The sequence below is a fragment of the Embiotoca jacksoni genome, unplaced genomic scaffold, assembly GCF_022577435.1.
Source record: "Embiotoca jacksoni isolate LCO1_2020_lvr unplaced genomic scaffold, fEmbJac1.0.p SCAF_3, whole genome shotgun sequence".
In the NCBI taxonomy this organism is placed as follows: domain Eukaryota; kingdom Metazoa; phylum Chordata; class Actinopteri; family Embiotocidae; genus Embiotoca; species Embiotoca jacksoni.
Window position 1 is genome coordinate 72,501 of NW_027185381.1, and position 20,000 is coordinate 92,500.

Sequence of the window (20,000 nt, forward strand, 5' to 3'; positions counted from 1 at the left end):
TTTGTGTTCCTGCTGGAACTGAATGAGCCCACGATGATCTGTGATGTTTGAGCAGATGTTGGAGATGCACATTTAAAGAGACTGAAAACAGCCGGAAGGAAAGAAAACTGTCTCCAAAGTACCAATGATCTCCTCTCTGGTTTCATGTTTCCTCCCCAAACAACTGCTGAATAGAATAAAGTCTCATTTTAATTCCTCCCTCTACATAATAATAATAATAATAATAATAATAATAATGATAATGATAATAATAACTACTGCATTGGAGGAAGTGCTGACACTGAGGCAGCAGAGTTCTTAAACGTAGAACCACAACAAACCAACCTGAGGAGGTCTGATTTCGGTGTGTACTCACCACATGGAAGACCTCAGCGTCATGGCCGGTGGTGAGCACCATCTGAGGGTGGAGGCCCGACTGGAGGAAGAAGCCGTGAGCCGACACCGTGCAGCCACCGCTGGAAGAGGAGCGGGTGGGGAGAGGGAGAGGGGGAGGGGGGGGTAGCGTTAGCATCAAACAGACAGGAAATTCCCACCGGGAGGCACCTGCTATTAGCGTTAGCAGTTTAGACACTCGTCATCTCCCACTCGTTTCCTGCTGCTGTGAAACTGAAGCATTAATGTGTCTCAGACCTCCTCAACGTGAAGCAACATCAAACTTACAGGGAACCAGCTGAGATGAATATGGAATAAATATACAATATAATTAAGTTGTGTTGCCACCTGACGAAGGAGCGCGACGGCTGCACGCTGTTGATGATGGGGTCCTGGTTGTAGGTGAAGGGTGTGGCGGCGTGGCGCTCCACCGAGTCCACCGTCAGCTTCACGGGCTGCTCCGAGGGAACGGCGTGGGGGGGCGTCTTACAGGTGAGCATGGAGGACGACAGGCTGGGGGGGGGCATACTTTTTAATACGCACAATGGAAGCTACTGTTCATCCGTTTGTCCTGCAGACAATTCATGCTGCTTTGACCTTTAACCTCGAGCTCACAGGTCATGATGTTCTCTCTGCTCAGGTTTCAGGTTTATGGTCAAGATGCAAATGATGAACCAGCAGTCATAAAAAAAACAAGCAACAGATGTACTGCTGTTGATGAAGAGATGTGAGTGATAAAAGTTCTTCTTCCCTGCAGGACACATCTCTGAACCTCAAACCAAACTCCCACATTCATGTCTGTTAATAAAGGAAAGGAGCGTGCTCCATCTGTATCATCTCCACCATGCTATAAAGAGGATGAACTGACCTCTGGATCTTGCAGACGGCCTTCCCGACGGTCACCAGCTGCTTGTTTCCGGTGTCCAGGAACGCTCCTCGGATGGTCAGCATGGTGTTTCCGGACTTCGGCCCAAACGTTGGGAAGATTTCGAGGATGACGGGGTCCTGATGAAGAGACACACTCTGACCAACGGTGTGTGCAGTGGAACGTCTGCTCCATCTTTCATGTGTTTATCAGTTATGTTTGTTTCAGCTTTACACATCATGTAAATGAATAAAACCTTTTTTAAATCACAGGTGTTTTACTGCAGCAGAAATAAAACCAGATTTTTACCACCACGGTGAAGCCCTCCATCTTGGCGACCTTGTGTCCACTGGTGACCTTCACTGTGTGTCCTGAAGGGGTGAAGTTCCCACTGAACACCGGGGAACACTGCATCTCAGTCCACCTAAAGCCCAACCCCCCCGACAGCACACAGACCCGCCATTATACCACCGTTTAGTCTAATTCAATGATCATCCAGCATCCTACAGGAATGCACTCAGACCTCATCTCCATTTCATTTTATTATTTTATTCCCCAGTTTGTAATGAGCTTGTTTGGACGTGGACGTCTGGACTCAGATCGTTCCCAGCAATCTTTCACTTAAGGAAGTCATGTGTTGAATGTGGGGGTGGGGAGGAGGTAGGGCAGGGGTGGGGGTGGAGGGTGTTAACATTCTTACTTCAACACAATAACTCCTATTAAAGCTGCTGCGTCCCTCCAGGACACCACAATACACACTTTACACTTACACACATACACACACACCTGTTGACGTTGTCCTGTCGGGGCAGTTTACAGGGAGCTCCGCCCACCTCTACGGTCACCAGGGAGGCCTTGAAGCTGTCCGTCTTGTCGAAGCCCAGGTTGTGTCCACAGATGGTCACCGTCGTGGAGCCTCGTATCGGTCCGGAGGACGGAGCAACCTAAAGTGTCCAAAGGAACATTAAACATGTGTTCTTCCCATGAAGCTCAGATATTTACCTTTTATCTGAACTCCAATAGCTGCTTAAATCAAGAGGTTTTTATTCCTCCTTTATTTACCTGATTTACCAGGTAATGAAACAACACTTCAGGTGTGTGATGCAGGAAAGTAAAAGTACACTTTGAACATCCAGCACTGAGTGATGTGGAAGAAACTTCCATTTAAACTTGAGTTTCCACTCTGTTCAACTTTGTGCTGTAAAACAGCACCAGTTAAAGGTCCTTTTACAGCTTCTTGTCCTATTAACCCGTTTTGTTGAGTTCAGAACGGTGAAGTTGTATTTTTTCTTGTTTTCTATGGAGGCAGTCAGCAGGATGACATCCACCTTTAAAGGAATGAAAACCAGCCGTAATGAGCTTAAAGCAGCACTGCTGTCAAAGAGTCTGCTTCACAGGAAGGACCTCAACCTTCAAACATTCACATCAACAGACAGGTCATCAAATGAACTTGTTATTATTAATATTAGATTCAGCCGGAATAACGTTTGAGCTCAGCAGGATGTGATCACAGAAATCTGGTTCAGGAGGAAGCGGAGACGTTTTTTATTTGATTTTGGATTCGTGTTGAAACAGCAGTGAACTGAATTCTTTCTGATCTGGATAGAAAAATCATGACGTGATGAATCAATAAAAAACAAACGTCCCTTCATGTACTGATGTTCACCATGGAGACGCGTTGCCGTGGTTACCTTGGTGATGACAGGTGTGCAGGTGTCCTGGGTCCACACGGAGGAGGAGGGACACTGGTTGGCTCTGGTGCAGCGTCCATCACACCAGCCGCACTCTGTCACCCGTGATCGCAGCAGACAGGAAATACAGGTGGTCAGCTGACCGCAGCCGGGACCAATCAGAGGGATCTTAGTAATCTTGGAGGAGGAGGAGAGAATTTAGGACACAAATCTCCAAATAATATTTAGATGTGAGTGAGCGGTGGTCCAGAGCCCACCTTGTTCCCGGTGGCCATCAGCAGGGCTCGGTCCGACGGGTCCGTGTCCAGCAGCACCACACTGGCAGAGACGGGTCTGTGGTCCAGACGGATGTCTACGTGAGGAGAAGCAAACCTGGAGAACAGCACCTGAAAGACGGGCGGAGCCATCATGTCAGTCAGCTTTCTTTTACCTTTATTAATGTAACAGTAATCAACACGCTCATTAATCTGTTTATCAATAACTCATCATTAACGTCTGTAATTAGGTATGAAATAGAAATCAAGGCTTATTCAGCGGTAACATCTGCTTATAAAGATACATAGTGTACTGTATTTAATGTGTAATTAAATAACATCATTAAAATGCACCACAAGCTGCCTGGAGAGATATTACGTGAGATTAAAAAAATAAATATGGTGAGATGAGGACAGCTGGTTGTTTTATTCTTCGCTCGTCACCACAGTTTATATCGTTGATGAGTTGACTTGGAAAAACTCACACAGTGTGGTGAGTGCTACACTCCTGATACACACCTGATACACACCTGATACACACCTGATACACTCCTGATACACTCCTGATACACTCCTGATACACTCCTGATACACACCTGATACACTCCTGATACACACCTGATACACACCTGATACACTCCTGATACACACCTGATACACACCTGATACACTCCTGATACACACCTGATACACACCTGATACACTCCTGATACACACCTGATACACACCTGATACACACCTGATACACTCCTGATACACACCTGATACACACCTGATACACACCTGATACACTCCTGATACACTCCTGATACACTCCTGATACACACCTGATACACACCTGATACACTCCTGATACACACCTGATACACACCTGATACACACCTGATACACACCTGATACACACCTGATACACACCTGATACACACCTGATACACACCTGATACACTCCTGATACACACCTGATACACTCCTGATACACACCTGATACACACCTGATACACTCCTGATACACACCTGATACACTCCTGATACACTCCTGATACACACCTGATACACTCCTGATACACACCTGATACACTCCTGATACACACCTGATACACTCCTGATACACTCCTGATACACTCCTGATACACACCTGATACACACCTGATACACTCCTGATACACACCTGATACACTCCTGATACACACCTGATACACTCCTGATACACTCCTGATACACACCTGATACACTCCTGATACACACCTGATACACACCTGATACACACCTGATACACTCCTGATACACTCCTGATACACACCTGATACACTCCTGATACACACCTGATACACACCTGATACACACCTGATACACTCCTGATACACTCCTGATACACACCTGATACACACCTGATACACTCCTGATACACACCTGATACACACCTGATACACTCCTGATACACTCCTGATACACACCTGATACACTCCTGATACACTCCTGATACACACCTGATACACTCCTGATACACACCTGATACACTCCTGATACACTCCTGATACACTCCTGATACACACCTGATACACTCCTGATACACTCCTGATACACTCCTGATACACTCCTGATACACACCTGATACACACCTGATACACACCTGATACACACCTGATACACTCCTGATACACTCCTGATACACTCCTGATACACTCCTGATACACACCTGATACACTCCTGATACACACCTGATACACTCCTGATACACACCTGATACACTCCTGATACACACCTGATACACACCTGATACACTCCTGATACACACCTGATACACACCTGATACACTCCTGATACACACCTGATACACTCCTGATACACACCTGATACACTCCTGATACACACCTGATACACTCCTGATACACTCCTGATACACTCCTGATACACTCCTGATACACACCTGATACACACCTGATACACACCTGATACACTCCTGATACACACCTGATACACACCTGATACACTCCTGATACACACCTGATACACTCCTGATACACTCCTGATACACTCCTGATACACTCCTGATACACACCTGATACACTCCTGATACACACCTGATACACTCCTGATACACACCTGATACACTCCTGATACACACCTGATACACACCTGATACACTCCTGATACACACCTGATACACACCTGATACACACCTGATACACTCCTGATACACTCCTGATACACACCTGATACACACCTGATACACACCTGATACACTCCTGATACACTCCTGATACACACCTGATACACTCCTGATACACTCCTGATACACTCCTGATACACTCCTGATACACTCCTGATACACACCTGATACACTCCTGATACACTCCTGATACACTCCTGATACACTCCTGATACACACCTGATACACTCCTGATACACACCTGATACACTCCTGATACACTCCTGATACACGCCTGATACACTCCTGATACACGCCTGATACACGCCTGATACACTCCTGATACACGCCTGATACACTCCTGATACACACCTGATACACACCTGATACACTCCTGATACACACCTGATACACACCTGATACACTCCTGATACACTCCTGATACACTCCTGATACACTCCTGATACACGCCTGATACACGCCTGATACACCCCTGATACACGCCTGATACACACCTGATACACTCCTGATACACGCCTGATACACTCCTGATACACGCCTGATACACACCTGATACACACCTGACACACACCTGATACACTCCTGATACACACCTGATACACACCTGATACACTCCTGATACACTCCTGATACACTCCTGATACACACCTGATCTGTCTGTTGTGTTGGATTGTGTTGTGTTGGATTGTGTTGTGTTGGATTGTGTTGTGTTGTGTTGGATTGTGTTGTGTTGTGTTGTGTTGGATTGTGTTGTGTTGTGTTGGATTGTGTTGTGTTGTGTTGGATTGTGTTGTGTTGTGTTGTGTTGGATTGTGTTGTGTTGTGTTGGATTGTGTTGTGTTGGATTGTGTTGTGTTGGATTGTGTTGTGTTGGATTGTGTTGTGTTTTGTTGGATTGTGTTGTGTTGGATTGTGTTGTGTTGTGTTGTGTTGGATTGTGTTGTGTTGGATTGGATTGTGTTGTGTTGTGTTGTGTTGGATTGTGTTGTGTTGTGTTGGATTGTGTTGTGTTGGATTGTGTTGTGTTGTGTTGGATTGTGTTGTGTTGGATTGTGTTGTGTTGTGTTGTGTTGGATTGTGTTGTGTTGTGTTGGATTGTGTTGTGTTGTGTTGTGTTGGATTGTGTTGTGTTGGATTGTGTTGTGTTGTGTTGTGTTGGATTGTGTTGTGTTGTGTTGGATTGTGTTGTGTTGGATTGTGTTGTGTTGGATTGTGTTGTGTTGTGTTGGATTGTGTTGTGTTGTGTTGTGTTGGATTGTGTTGTGTTGGATTGTGTTGTGTTGTGTTGGATTGTGTTGGGTTGTGTTGTGTTGGATTGTGTTGTGTTGTGTTGGATTGTGTTGTGTTGTGTTGTGTTGTGTTGGATTGTGTTGTGTTGGATTGTGTTGTGTTGTGTTGGATTGTGTTGTGTTGTGTTGGATTGTGTTGTGTTGTGTTGTGTTGTGTTGGATTGTGTTGTGTTGTGTTGGATTGTGTTGTGTTGTGTTGGATTGTGTTGTGTTGTGTTGTGTTGGATTGTGTTGTGTTGTGTTGGATTGTGTTGTGTTGGATTGTGTTGTGTTGTGTTGGATTGTGTTGGATTGTGTTGTGTTGGATTGTGTTGTGTTGGATTGTGTTGTGTTGTGTTGTGTTGTGTTGGACTGTGTTTGTGTTGTGTTGGATTGTGTTGTGTTGGATTGTGTTGTGTTGGATTGTGTTGGATTGTGTTGGATTGTGTTGTGTTGTGTTGGATTGTGTTGGATTGTGTTGTGTTGTGTTGTGTTGGATTGTGTTGTGTTGGATTGTGTTGTGTTGTGTTGTGTTGGATTGTGTTGGATTGTGTTGTGTTGGATTGTGTTGGATTGTGTTGTGTTGGATTGTGTTGTGTTGGATTGTGTTGTGTTGTGTTGTGTTGGATTGTGTTGTGTTGGATTGTGTTGTGTTGTGTTGTGTTGGATTGTGTTGTGTTGGATTGTGTTGGATTGTGTTGTGTTGTGTTGGATTGTGTTGTGTTGGATTGTGTTGTGTTGGATTGTGTGTTGGATTGTGTTGTGTTGTGTTGGATTGTGTTGTGTTGGATTGTGTTGGATTGTGTTGTGTTGTGTTGGATTGTGTTGGATTGTGTTGTGTTGTGTTGTGTTGTGTTGTGTTGGGATTGTGTTGTGTTGGATTGTGTTGTGTTGTGTTGGATTGTGTTGGATTGTGTTGTGTTGGATTGTGTTGGATTGTGTTGTGTTGGATTGTGTTGTGTTGGATTGTGTTGTGTTGTGTTGGATTGTGTTGTGTTGGATTGTGTTGTGTTGTGTTGGATTGTGTTGTGTTGGATTGTTGTGTTGTGTTGTGTTGGTTGTGTTGGATTGTGTTGTGTTGTGTTGTGTTGGATTGTGTTGTGTTGTGTTGGATTGTGTTGGATTGTGTTGTGTTGGATTGTGTTGTGTTGTGTTGTGTTGGATTGTGTTGTGTTGTGTTGTGTTGTGTTGGATTGTGTTGTGTTGTGTTGTGTTGGATTGTGTTGTGTTGGATTGTGTTGGTGTTTGTGTTGTGTTGGATTGTGTTGTGTTGGATTGTGTTGTGTTGTGTTGTGTTGGATTGTGTTGTGTTGGATTGTGTTGTGTTGGATTGGTTTGGATTGTGTTGTGTTGTGTTGTGTTGGATTGTGTTGTGTTGGATTGTGTTGTGTTGTGTTGTGTTGGATTGTGTTGTGTTGGATTGGTTTGGATTGTGTTGTGTTGTGTTGTGTTGGATTGTGTTGTGTTGGATTGTGTTGTGTTGTGTTGTGTTGGATTGTGTTGTGTTGTGTTGTGTTGTGTTGTGTTGTGTTGTGTTGTGTTGGCTGTTGGATTGTGTTGTGTTGGATTGTGTGTGTGGATTGTGTGGTGTGTTGTGTTGGATGGTTGGATTGTGTTGGATTGTGTGTGTTGTGTTGTGTTGGATTGTGTTGTGTGTGTGTGTGTGTTGGATTGTGTTGTGTTGTGTTGTGTTGGATTGTGTTGTGTTGTTGTGTTGTGTTGTGTTGGATTGTGTTGGTGTTGGATGGGTTGGTTGTGTTGGATTGTGTTGTGTGATTGTGTTGTGTTGTGTTGGATTGGTTTGTGTTGTGTTGGTTGTGTTGTGTTGGTTTGTGTTGTGTTGGATGTGTTGATTGTGTTGTGTTGTGTTGTGTTGGATTGTGTTGTGTTGTGTTGGATTGTGTTGTGTTGTGTTGTGTTGGATTGTGTTGTGTTGTGTTGTGTTGGATTGTGTTGTGTTGGATTGTGATTGTGTTGTGTTGTGTTGTGTTGGATTGTGTTGTGTTGGATTGTGTTGTGTTGTGTTGGATTGTGTTGATGTTGGTTGTGTTGTGATTGGTTGTTGTGATTGTGTTGTGTTGGATTGGTGGTTGTGTTGTGTTGGATTGTGTTGTGTTGGATTGTGTTGTGTTGTGTTGTGTTGTGTTGTGTTGGATTGTGTTGGATTGTGTTGTGTTGTGTTGTGTTGTGTTGTGTTGTGTTGGATTGTGTTGTGTTGTGTTGTGTTGGATTGTGTTGTGTTGGATTGTGTTGTGTTGTGTTGTGATTGGATTGTGTTGTGTTGTGTTGTGTTGTGTTGTGTTGGATGTGTTGTGTTGGATTGTGTTGTGTTGTGTTGTGTTGGATTGTGTTGGTGTGTGTGTTGTGTTGTGTTGTGTGATTGTGTTGTGTTGTGTTGTGTTGGATTGTGTTGTGTTGTGTTGTGTTGGTTTGTGTTGTGTTGGATTGTGTTGTGTGGTTGTGTTGGATTGTGTTGTGTTGGATTGTGTTGTGTTGTGATTGTGTTGTGATTGTGATTGTGTTGTGTTGTGTTGGATTGTGTTGTGTTGGATTGTGTTGGATTGTGTTGTGTTGGATTGTGTTGTGTTGTGTTGGATTGGTTTGGATTGTGTTGTGTTTGTTTTGAAGCACTCTGTTTCCTCTGAGTAGTTGAGTCTCGTCCAGTCTCATGGGTTACATTTACCAACAGCTTTAGAATGAAAATGTTGGATGCAGTATCCCTAAATGTTATTACTGCTTCTAGAAATGTAAAATAAAGTCAAGCAAACATCTTTACATTTTTTAATTTTAGGTAAATATTTGTATTATTTGTTCTCTGAGAGTTTATAAGAATAATATGTCTTATGGTTACCACTGCCTCACATGCTGGTTTACTTGGAAACTGGAAACGAGCCATCATAAAAACACCTGGACTATACTTTACCTGTAAAATGTCAACTGTAAAATTCAAAGTGTTTGGAAATAGAAACTAAGACATTAAATTAGCTCACACACTTCTGGACCAACACCAGCTGGACTCGCACTCTGTGTCTCTTCTTTCAGGAGGTTTTTTTTACAGTTTTGTGACTGAATTTCTAGAGAACTCTGGTTCAGATCAGAACCGAACCAGAACCACAAAACAATGGATACAACATCTGTCGATCTGCATTTGACTTTTAAAGTTAACTGTGCTTATAGCAAATTAAGACAGTATAAGCATGAATATAAAGATATAAAAAAAAAGTTACAAAAACATATTTTTTGTGTTTGTTGTTGAAAAATCTACACAGAATTACCCATGATCCTCAGGGCTCATAACAAGTACTCTTTAAAAGTTTAAATACATTTCACAGTTTTGGAAATTGTTTAGCTTCTGCGAAGTTGATCTCAGTCACAAATTAACTGCTTTTATTTTGAAATCCATCATTATCTGGATACTAATAATCAGTAAATATGATCTATTCTAACTTCTCACACATACTGAACTCAATACTTCATTAACACATTTTATATACACGTCCTCAAACATAACCAGTTAGACGCACGCACGCACGTACGCACGCACGCACACACACACACACACACACACTAACACACACACGCACGCACGCACACACACACGCACGCATGCACACACGCACTCACACGCACTCACACACACACACACACACACATTCAACACACCTGGAACAGTATTTATCATTTGTGGTTACGCTGCAATTACAGGCCTCGGAGCAAACAGAACCAACCGAGCCGGGTTTCTAATGGGGCTGTGGTTACTCCAGTTACATGAAGCCGACTAAATTATACACACACCCACATGCAGATACACACACACACACACACACACACACACACACACACACACACACACACACACACACACACACGCACACACACACATAGCTCATGGACATTTTTCTCTCTTGTCAAGATGGAACTGAAACATGATGCATTCTCCAAAATAAATCAGCATGTTCAGGTGTTGTCAGCAGAACAAATCACACACACACCTGGCTGCTGTGAAACACTGCAGCCAGGTGTGTGTGTGTTTCACTGATTGTCTCGGAAAAAACACTGAGACATGACCTCATTTCATCCTCTCACTGAGTCTCTCTGCGTGAGAGTAAAAACCACCAGAATCTGTACTGTGAACTGTCAATTGTTGGTCAGCTCGTAACCTGTCTACCGTCTAGTAACCTCTCTACCGTCTAGTAACCTCTCTCTACTGTCTAGTAACCTGTCTACCGTCTAGTAACCTCTCTCTACTGTCTAGTAACCTGTCTACCGTCTAGTAACCTCTCTCTACTGTCTAGTAACCTGTCTACCGTCTAGTAACCTCTCTACCGTCTAGTAACCTCTCTACCGTCTAGTAACCTCTCTCTACTGTCTAGTAACCTGTCTACCGTCTAGTAACCTCTCTACTGTCAATAACCTCTCTACCGTCTAGTAACCTCTCTCTACTGTCTAGTAACCTCTCTACCGTCTAGTAACCGCTCTCTACTGTCTAGTAACCTCTCTCTACCGTCTAGTAACCTCTCTCTACTGTCTAGTAACCTGTCTACCATCTAGTAACCTCTCTACCGTCTAGTAACCGCTCTCTACTGTCTAGTAACCTCTCTCTACCGTCTAGTAACCTCTCTACCATCTAGTAACCTGTCTACCATCTAGTAACCTCTCTACCGTCTAGTAACCGCTCTCTACCGTCTAGTAACCTCTCTACCATCTAGTAACCTGTCTACCGTCTAGTAACCGCTCTCTACTGTCTAGTAACCTGTTTACCGTCTAGTAACCTCTCTACCATCTAGTAACCTGTCTACCGTCTAGTAACCGCTCTACCATCTAGTAACCTCTCTACCATCTAGTAACCTGTCTACCATCTAGTAACCTCTCTACCGTCTAGTAACCGCTCTACCATCTAGTAACCTCTCTACCATCTAGTAACCTGTCTACCATCTAGTAACCTGTCTACCATCTAGTAACCTGTCTACCGTCTAGTAACCGCTCTACCATCTAGTAACCGCTCTACCATCTAGTAACCTGTCTACCGTCTAGTAACCGCTCTCTACTGTCTAGTAACCTGTTTACCGTCTAGTAACCTCTCTACCATCTAGTAACCTGTCTACCGTCTAGTAACCGCTCTACCATCTAGTAACCTCTCTACCATCTAGTAACCTCTCTACCATCTAGTAACCTGTCTACCATCTAGTAACCTCTCTACCGTCTAGTAACCGCTCTACCATCTAGTAACCTCTCTACCATCTAGTAACCTGTCTACCATCTAGTAACCTGTCTACCGTCTAGTAACCGCTCTACCATCTAGTAACCGCTCTACCATCTAGTAACCTCTCTACCATCTAGTAACCTCTCTACCGTCTAGTAACCTCTCTACCATCTAGTAACCTGTCTACCGTCTAGTAACCTCTCTACCTTCTAGTAACCGCTCTCTACTGTCTAGTAACCTCTCTCTACCGTCTAGTAACCTCTCTCTACCGTCTAGTAACCTCTCTACCATCTAGTAACCTCTCTACCTTCTAGTAACCGCTCTCTACTGTCTAGTAACCTGTTTACCGTCTAGTAACCTCTCTCTACTGTCTAGTAACCTCTCTACTGTCTAGTAACCTCTCTCCCTCCAGAGGTCTTGTTTCCCAGCATCCCTCCTCCCTCTGTTTAGCCTCATGATCCCAGTTAGGTTTGTCACAGCCAGTATAATAGTGGCTCTCCTCTGGGATGGGTTGTACAACAGGCATCTCTCTGGAGGTAATAGCAGTGTAAATTACAGCTTATTGTATTAAGTAGGCAGGAGGGTGGGGTGGGGGTGGGGGTAAACACGGCTGCTGTGTTGTTCCCACAGAGGCCCACTGAAGTCCAGGGAAACACTTCCTGAGCCCGAGTGGAGTCCGTCAGGGCGAAACAAGGCTCATTTCATTCACCTCCCTCCATCCCGCCGGGAGCCACCAGGAAACCACAGGAACAGTTGACAGGTTCTTTTTATCGCTCTAACAATGAACCGAGGCGACCACCTCTCCTAGTTGAACTGGTGCTCAGCGGTGGACGAAGAGAGCAGCTGGCCGGAGGGTCGGCAGGTCAGATGCATGAAAGCAGGAAGCGGGAGTGAGAAACTGCAGTCACATCCGGTAACAGTAAAAGTTCTGCAATCTGGCAGCAAGGAGGCTCATTAACTTGGAGGTTTAGTCAGATTAAGACTTCAATGAGTTCAGTAGGTACATCAGCTCAGCGCTGAACCAGGAAATGCTTCTGTGATGATGCTTCCAAGAAAGAGTTTAATTGTAACTCCACCTTTCAACTTCATTTTCTTGCAAAACAGTCGATATGTTTAAAAATGAAACTATATTCAGATTGTGACCGTGTTCCTTCCTTGATTAAACTCTGCCACTTTTCAAGACTTCAACATCAACATTGGTGATTAAGAGCTGTGGATAAAGCTGCTGGCTGAATCACCAAATGAATGAATGACTCAGGACGTCCCCTTTAGAAAAACGTCTCCTGTTCAGTCCCCATCTTTTAAATAATTAGCATAATTAGCATTTTGTTCCTTTTTCTGCTTCACTAAATTTTCTTTGCTCACACTTGGTTTTTGTCTTTGGAAAAGTATTTTTTAATCAACTTCCCTGTTGTTGCTGCTGATGGCCCCATGTCTGTTTGTCTGTCTGTGTCTGTCTGTCTCCGTTTGTCTGTGTGTCTATCTATCTATCTATCTATCTATCTATCTATCTATCTATCTACCTATCTATCTATCTATCTATCTATCTATCTATCTATCTATCTATCTATCTATCCGTCTGTCAACATTTACATTTCACTCCTGTCTATTAAAGTACATGTTTAATTCATTGTCATAAGTCTCCAATTTTTTTGGTTGCTAATAAATTTTAAGTTTTTTTTCAATCAAAAGTTTAAAACATTTTGGTGCAGCAACAGAAATAACGTTTTTTTTTTTGTTGGCAGACACCTTGATATTCTTTGAAGATTTATTTCCACTTTTCCAAACAGTTTTTCCTTCCTGTTAAAAGCAAGTTGATCAATTCTGACCATCGATATATTTAATCACTTGTTTGAAGAAAATCTGATTTCTAGGATGTTTGTTGATAAAAGTTCTCTTCAGACTTTGAGCTAAAACAACCTTCAGCCGACTCAGAAACAAAAGGAAGTGAGGAGGGTGTGTGTGTGTGTCTCTGTGTGTGTGTGTGTCTCTGTGTGTGTGTGTGTGTGTGTGTGTGTGTGTGTGAGTGAGTGTGTGTGTGTGTGTGTGTGTGTGTGTGTGTAAGGGGGGGGCTGGAGAAACACAGCAACAGCTGCATGGACGCTCAGCGGGCAGAAAATGCCTTGGGAGGGAAGGTGTCAGCGAAGGCCGCCATTCACCATTAACATGGCGTTCAGCATGTAACCCCCCCCCCCCCCTTCCATCCCTGCAGCTGTCAGCCCTCTTGTCAGCCAACTCTCTCCTGCTGTTTTTTTTGCCATGCATATCTTTTCATTCTTGTGTTTTGATTCACTTCGTGTTTGTTCCATGTTTTTTCTTTCTGAAGCACCGATGCAACGCGACCGGCTGCACTTCACTGCAGCTGCAGCCATCGCATGGATACGGTTTTATTGTTGGAGTGGATGAGTGAAATAACTTGAACACCACATGAAAAGAGAGCGTCACTGCAGTGAGTCACTGAGATGCAGCTTGTCACGCTGACTTCTTTAGTCAAATGCCAAAACGTTATATTTTACCTCCATAATCACTTGTGACTGTAACAACAGATCCTCGTTTGAACTGCAGGTGCACTAGAAGCTACTAAATCATATTATAGGCTGTGAATCAGCCTGGTTAGTCATGTAAACATAAATCCATAACACTAATGAAGTTATTGTAGTCCAATAATTAAACCTGTTAGTAGGACCGGTGATCTTCTAAAACCAAAAACACATTTATGGAACGTGTCAAAGAAAGTTTCGCAATTCCAGAAACTTCAGATAAATTTTAACCTCATTGTTGACGCAACTTTTGACCTTAAAATTACAAAATGTGGGAACCAAATACCTGCTGGACTGTCCCTGATGACACTATTGACAAGTTTTTGGCAGCAAAAACTGCAGTTTATAATCTTTAGAGGAACGTATTAATAAACGTATTAATGTCAGTGCTGCAATCCAAAAATCATGTAACCAAGGATAAATGATAAATAATGTGTACAGTGGCAAAAAAAAAAATCAAACTACTGTACGAGATAGGAGGAACTCTGTCACTCTCGTGTCACCATGAAAAGTACCTGATTATTTATAATTAAGGTGATTCAGATTATAGTTTAGTTTTGTACATGAACATGCAAATTGAAGAGAAATGTCTCAGGATTAATTAACACATGACACCCCATAATAAAAGGATGACATAAGACAGCGTTATAGATGATCAACAGGAGTCTCCACTATAACACAAAAATCAAATCAGCCCATGAATGAAACCCTGATAACTGAAGAAGTAGCATTAACATGACGCAAGACGCTGAAAGCTGGTTTGTCCTCTGACGGGCTGAAGGACCTGTGGAGGTTCACCGGTGGAGGTTCACCGGTGGAGGTTCACCTGTGGCGGTTCACCGGTGGAGGTTCACCGGTGGCGGTTCACCTGTGGCGGTTCACCGGTGGAGGTTCACCGGTGGAGGTTCACCTGTGGCGGTTCACCGGTGGCGGTTCACCGGTGGAGGTTCACCGGTGGAGGTTCACCTGTGGAGGTTCACCTGTGGCGGTTCACCGGTGGAGGTTCACCGGTGGAGGTTCACCGGTGGCGGTTCACCGGTGGAGGTTCACCGGTGGAGGTTCACCGGTGGAGGTTCACCTGTGGCGGTTCACCGGTGGAGGTTCACCGGTGGAGGTTCACCTGTGGCGGTTCACCGGTGGCGGTTCACTGGTGGAGGTTCACCGGTGGAGGTTCACCTGTGGAGGTTCACCTGTGGCGGTTCACCGGTGGAGGTTCACCGGTGGCGGTTCACCGGTGGCGGTTCACCGGTGGAGGTTCACCTGTGGAGGTTCACCTGTGGCGGTTCACCGGTGGAGGTTCACCTGTGGAGGTGGACCTCCAACCTGCTCAGAGCAGAAACTGCAGCTGACTGCGTCTCTTTCCCTCCTCATGTAACAACATCCTGCACATTTACATGAGCAGCGAGGGAGGAAACCTCAGCGTCTCCGTTGGTGCCAAACTGATCACATTTTACAGGCAAATTAAGCCCCTCCCACCGACGTCCTCACCTGTATGTGGCGTCCGTCGGCGGTTCCCAGGTACGCCACAGCGCGGCCATGGACTGGAACCACGGATATTGAAGTAACCAAGGTGTTGGTCAGGTCTTTGTGCCAGTACTCCAACCTCTGGACGAACTGGGTCACCTGCAGGTGGTACGTGGCCTCTTTCCCCTCGCGGATCCCTTCGTGCGGGTCGCAGTCGTCTGATGAAGTCTGTGAAGAAACGGCAGACTTCAGTGGGAGAAAACTTCCTGCTGTGATCTCCAAGAACAACAGAATATACTGAACAGGGAGAAGAACAGTGTGTTGTGGTTCCACACATTACAGAGACAGACAGAAGAGGTGGTTCAGAGACGTCAGCAGCATCCTGAAGGAAACATCAGTAAAAATCTGCAGGAACACTGTGATTGCTAGAAGACTTTTGAGGAGAGACTGAGACTGGACGTCTTTATCCAAACATGTTCTATAATATCAGGTGGAACTATGTTCTTTCATCTCTGCCCGGTGGGGGAGGGTCGAAGCCCCCTGAGCTCCTCTTTCATCAGGCCGAGCTCGTAACGGAGGTCTCGGTGCAGCAGCACCTCCAGCAGAGACACGTCATGGGAAACGGAGAGGACACTTTCACGCTGGGTTTCATTCCTCAAGCTGCTTTTTCTAACTTTCTTCCCCCCCTCCTCCTCCCTCCCTCCTCCTCCCTCCCTTCTCCTCTCGCCTCCCTTCTCCCTCCCTCCCTTCTCCCTCCTTCCTCCCTTCTGCTTCCTCCCTCCCTCCCCCCTTCTCCTTCCTCCCTCCCTCCTCCCTTCTCCTTCCTCCCTCCCTCCCCCCTTCTCCTTCCTCCCTCCCTCCTCCCTTCAAATGAGTTCAGAGGGAGAATGTGTCCGTCCAGCTCCCTCGCTGGTTTTCTAAATGTCTCTGGTTTGTGCAGATTGTTGTGGAGCTTGTGGAGCATACAGTGAGAGCACAGACTGGAGCGGAGCTGCATTCAAGGCCTTTTCTCTAACAGTACCCCCCCCCCCCCCCCAACACACACACACACACACACACACACACACACACACACACACACACACCTCCCCCCCACGCTGTGCACACTGCTCCGGCTCTCGGCTCTCTTTGTGTTTAGTCATGGCCTCAGGTTTCATTAATTATTAATGACCCACAGGGTTTCAGGCCTCTTAAGGTCCTTGACCTGTCTGCTTGACCACACCTCAGCTTTCTGTTTTCTCAGCTTCAGTGGATGATGACCTCTTCACTGGAGGAGGAGCAGGGGGGGTCCTGCTTTCCCAACACAAATGTTTGTGACTTTAGTTTTGACCTTTAATATGGTGTTAAAGAGAGTAAACTGATCTTTCTGCCTCCATAAAGTTATTTTCCGCCTCTGCAGCAGGTCAGCAGGTCAATACTGGAGGTTTGGGTGAAACTTCATTTGTTTATTGTAAATCTACGAGCTTTGAAGATGTAGAAAACAATGGTGGCTAATAAATCAGGAAGATTATATTTATTTTTGTTTCAATGGTAACGTTGCTCCACTGAGACGAAGCGGACCTCACGGAGAGGGACGGAGACGGAGACGGAGAGCTGGCTAAATGACAAGACCACAGCAACAAACCCGTTTAAATTAAATATCCTCAAGGTCAGCACTGCACGAGACACAAGAAGGACAAGTAAGACTCATTAGAGACACAAAGGACAAGTCAGACTCATTAGAGACACGAAGGACAATGAGAAGATGTTTTTATGCCAAATGAACATCTGCTGATCTGCAACAAATTAAATCTTCGCTGAAAAGGAGAAAATATTTCATTAGAAATGACACGTAGGACAGGAGACACATATTGGACAAATTCGACTTCAACAGATTCAGATTAAAAGTGGATCCATCAGAACTCCTCGCTGCTCCAACGTCTCCAGGTGGAATATTTTCAGAGCAAACAAACAGGATCGAGTTCTGTTTGTTGAAGCGGAGCGAGACGACGGGAGGAAGAGCTGCAGGTGGAGGAGACATTCCTGGACCTCTGAAGGTACCGCTGAGCATCAGGACGGAGGATCAGAACGGAGGACGGAGAATCAGGACGGAGGACGGAAGATCAGGACAGGGGACGGAGAACAGAGGATCAGGATGGAGGATCAGGACGGAGGACAGAGGATCAGGACGGAGGATCGGGGCAGGAGACGGAGGACGGAGGATCAGGACGGAGGATCAGGATGGAGGATCAGGACGGAGGATCAGGATGGAGGATCAGGACGGAGGATCAGGACAGAGGACGGAGGATCAGGACGGAGGACGGAGGATCAGGACAGAGGACGGAGGATCAGGACAGAGGACGGAGGACAGAGGATCAGGACGGAGGACGGAGGATCAGGACAGAGGACGGAGGATCAGGACGGAGGATCAGGACGGAGGATCAGGATGGAGGATCAGGACGGAGGATCAGGACGGAGGATCAGGATGGAGGACGGAGGATCAGGACAGAGGACGGAGGACGGAGGATCAGGACAGAGGACGGAGGACGGAGGATCAGGACGGAGGATCAGGACGGAGGATCAGGATGGAGGATCAGGACGGAGGATCAGGACAGAGGACGGAGGACAGAGGATCAGGACGGAGGATCAGGACAGAGGACGGAGGACGGAGGATCAGGACGGAGGATCAGGATGGAGGACGGAGGATCAGGCCAGAGGACGGAGGATCAGGACGGAGGACGGAGGATCAGGACAGAGGACGGAGGATGGAGGATCAGGACGGAGGACAGAGGATCAGGACGGAGGACGGAGGATCAGGACGGAGGATCAGGACGGAGGATCAGGACGGAGGATCAGGATGGAGGACGGAGGATCAGGACGGAGGACAGAGGATCAGGACGGAGGATCAGGACGGAGGACGGAGGATCAGGATGGAGGATCAGGACGGAGGATCAGGACAGAGGACGGAGGACAGAGGATCAGGACGGAGGATCAGGACGGAGGATCAGGATGGAGGACGGAGGACAGAGGATCAGGACGGAGGATCAGGACGGAGGACAGAGGATCAGGACAGAGGACGGAGGATCAGGACAGAGGACGGAGGACGGAGGATCAGGACGGAGGATCAGGACGGAGGACGGAGGATCAGGATGGAGGATCAGGACGGAGGATCAGGACAGAGGACGGAGGACAGAGGATCAGGACGGAGGATCAGGACGGAGGATCAGGGTGGAGGATCAGGACAGAGGACGGAGGACAGAGGATCAGGACGGAGGATCAGGACGGAGGACAGAGGATCAGGACAGAGGACGGAGGATCAGGACAGAGGACGGAGGATGGAGGATCAGGACGGAGGACAGAGGATCAGGACGGAGGACGGAGGATCAGGACGGAGGATCAGGACGGAGGATCAGGACGGAGGATCAGGATGGAGGACGGAGGATCAGGACGGAGGACAGAGGATCAGGACGGAGGATCAGGACGGAGGACGGAGGATCAGGATGGAGGATCAGGACGGAGGATCAGGACAGAGGACGGAGGACAGAGGATCAGGACGGAGGATCAGGACGGAGGATCAGGATGGAGGACGGAGGACAGAGGATCAGGACGGAGGATCAGGACGGAGGACAGAGGATCAGGACAGAGGACGGAGGATCAGGACAGAGGACGGAGGACGGAGGATCAGGACGGAGGATCAGGACGGAGGACGGAGGATCAGGATGGAGGATCAGGACGGAGGATCAGGACAGAGGACGGAGGACAGAGGATCAGGACGGAGGATCAGGACGGAGGATCAGGGTGGAGGATCAGGACAGAGGACGGAGGACAGAGGATCAGGACGGAGGATCAGGACGGAGGACAGAGGATCAGGACAGAGGACGGAGGATCAGGACAGAGGACGGAGGACGGAGGATCAGGACGGAGGATCAGGATGGAGGACGGAGGATCAGGACAGAGGACGGAGGACGGAGGATCAGGACGGAGGATCAGGACGGAGGACGGAGGATCAGGATGGAGGATCAGGACGGAGGATCAGGACAGAGGACGGAGGACAGAGGATCAGGACGGAGGATCAGGACAGAGGACGGAGGACAGAGGATCAGGATGGAGGATCAGGATGGAGGATCAGGACAGAGGACGGAGGACGGAGGATCAGGCCAGAGGACGGAGGATCAGGACGGAGGACGGAGGATC

General features: G+C 46.4%; 1 protein-coding gene across 1 annotated transcript in view; it reads right to left on the reverse strand.

Moving 5' to 3' along the window:
• met (MET proto-oncogene, receptor tyrosine kinase) overlaps nt 1-20,000 on the reverse strand; it is a 79,652-nt gene that overhangs the window by 37,786 nt on the left and 21,866 nt on the right. Inside the window, exons 3-10 of the mRNA XM_069162965.1 lie at nt 15,852-16,055; nt 3,186-3,314; nt 2,929-3,105; nt 2,024-2,181; nt 1,547-1,661; nt 1,241-1,377; nt 721-885; nt 356-455 (exon numbers count right to left, since the gene is read on the reverse strand). Coding sequence (XP_069019066.1) covers nt 356-455; nt 721-885; nt 1,241-1,377; nt 1,547-1,661; nt 2,024-2,181; nt 2,929-3,105; nt 3,186-3,314; nt 15,852-16,055 — 1,185 coding nt within the window. The remainder of the gene's footprint in view (nt 1-355; nt 456-720; nt 886-1,240; nt 1,378-1,546; nt 1,662-2,023; nt 2,182-2,928; nt 3,106-3,185; nt 3,315-15,851; nt 16,056-20,000) is intronic.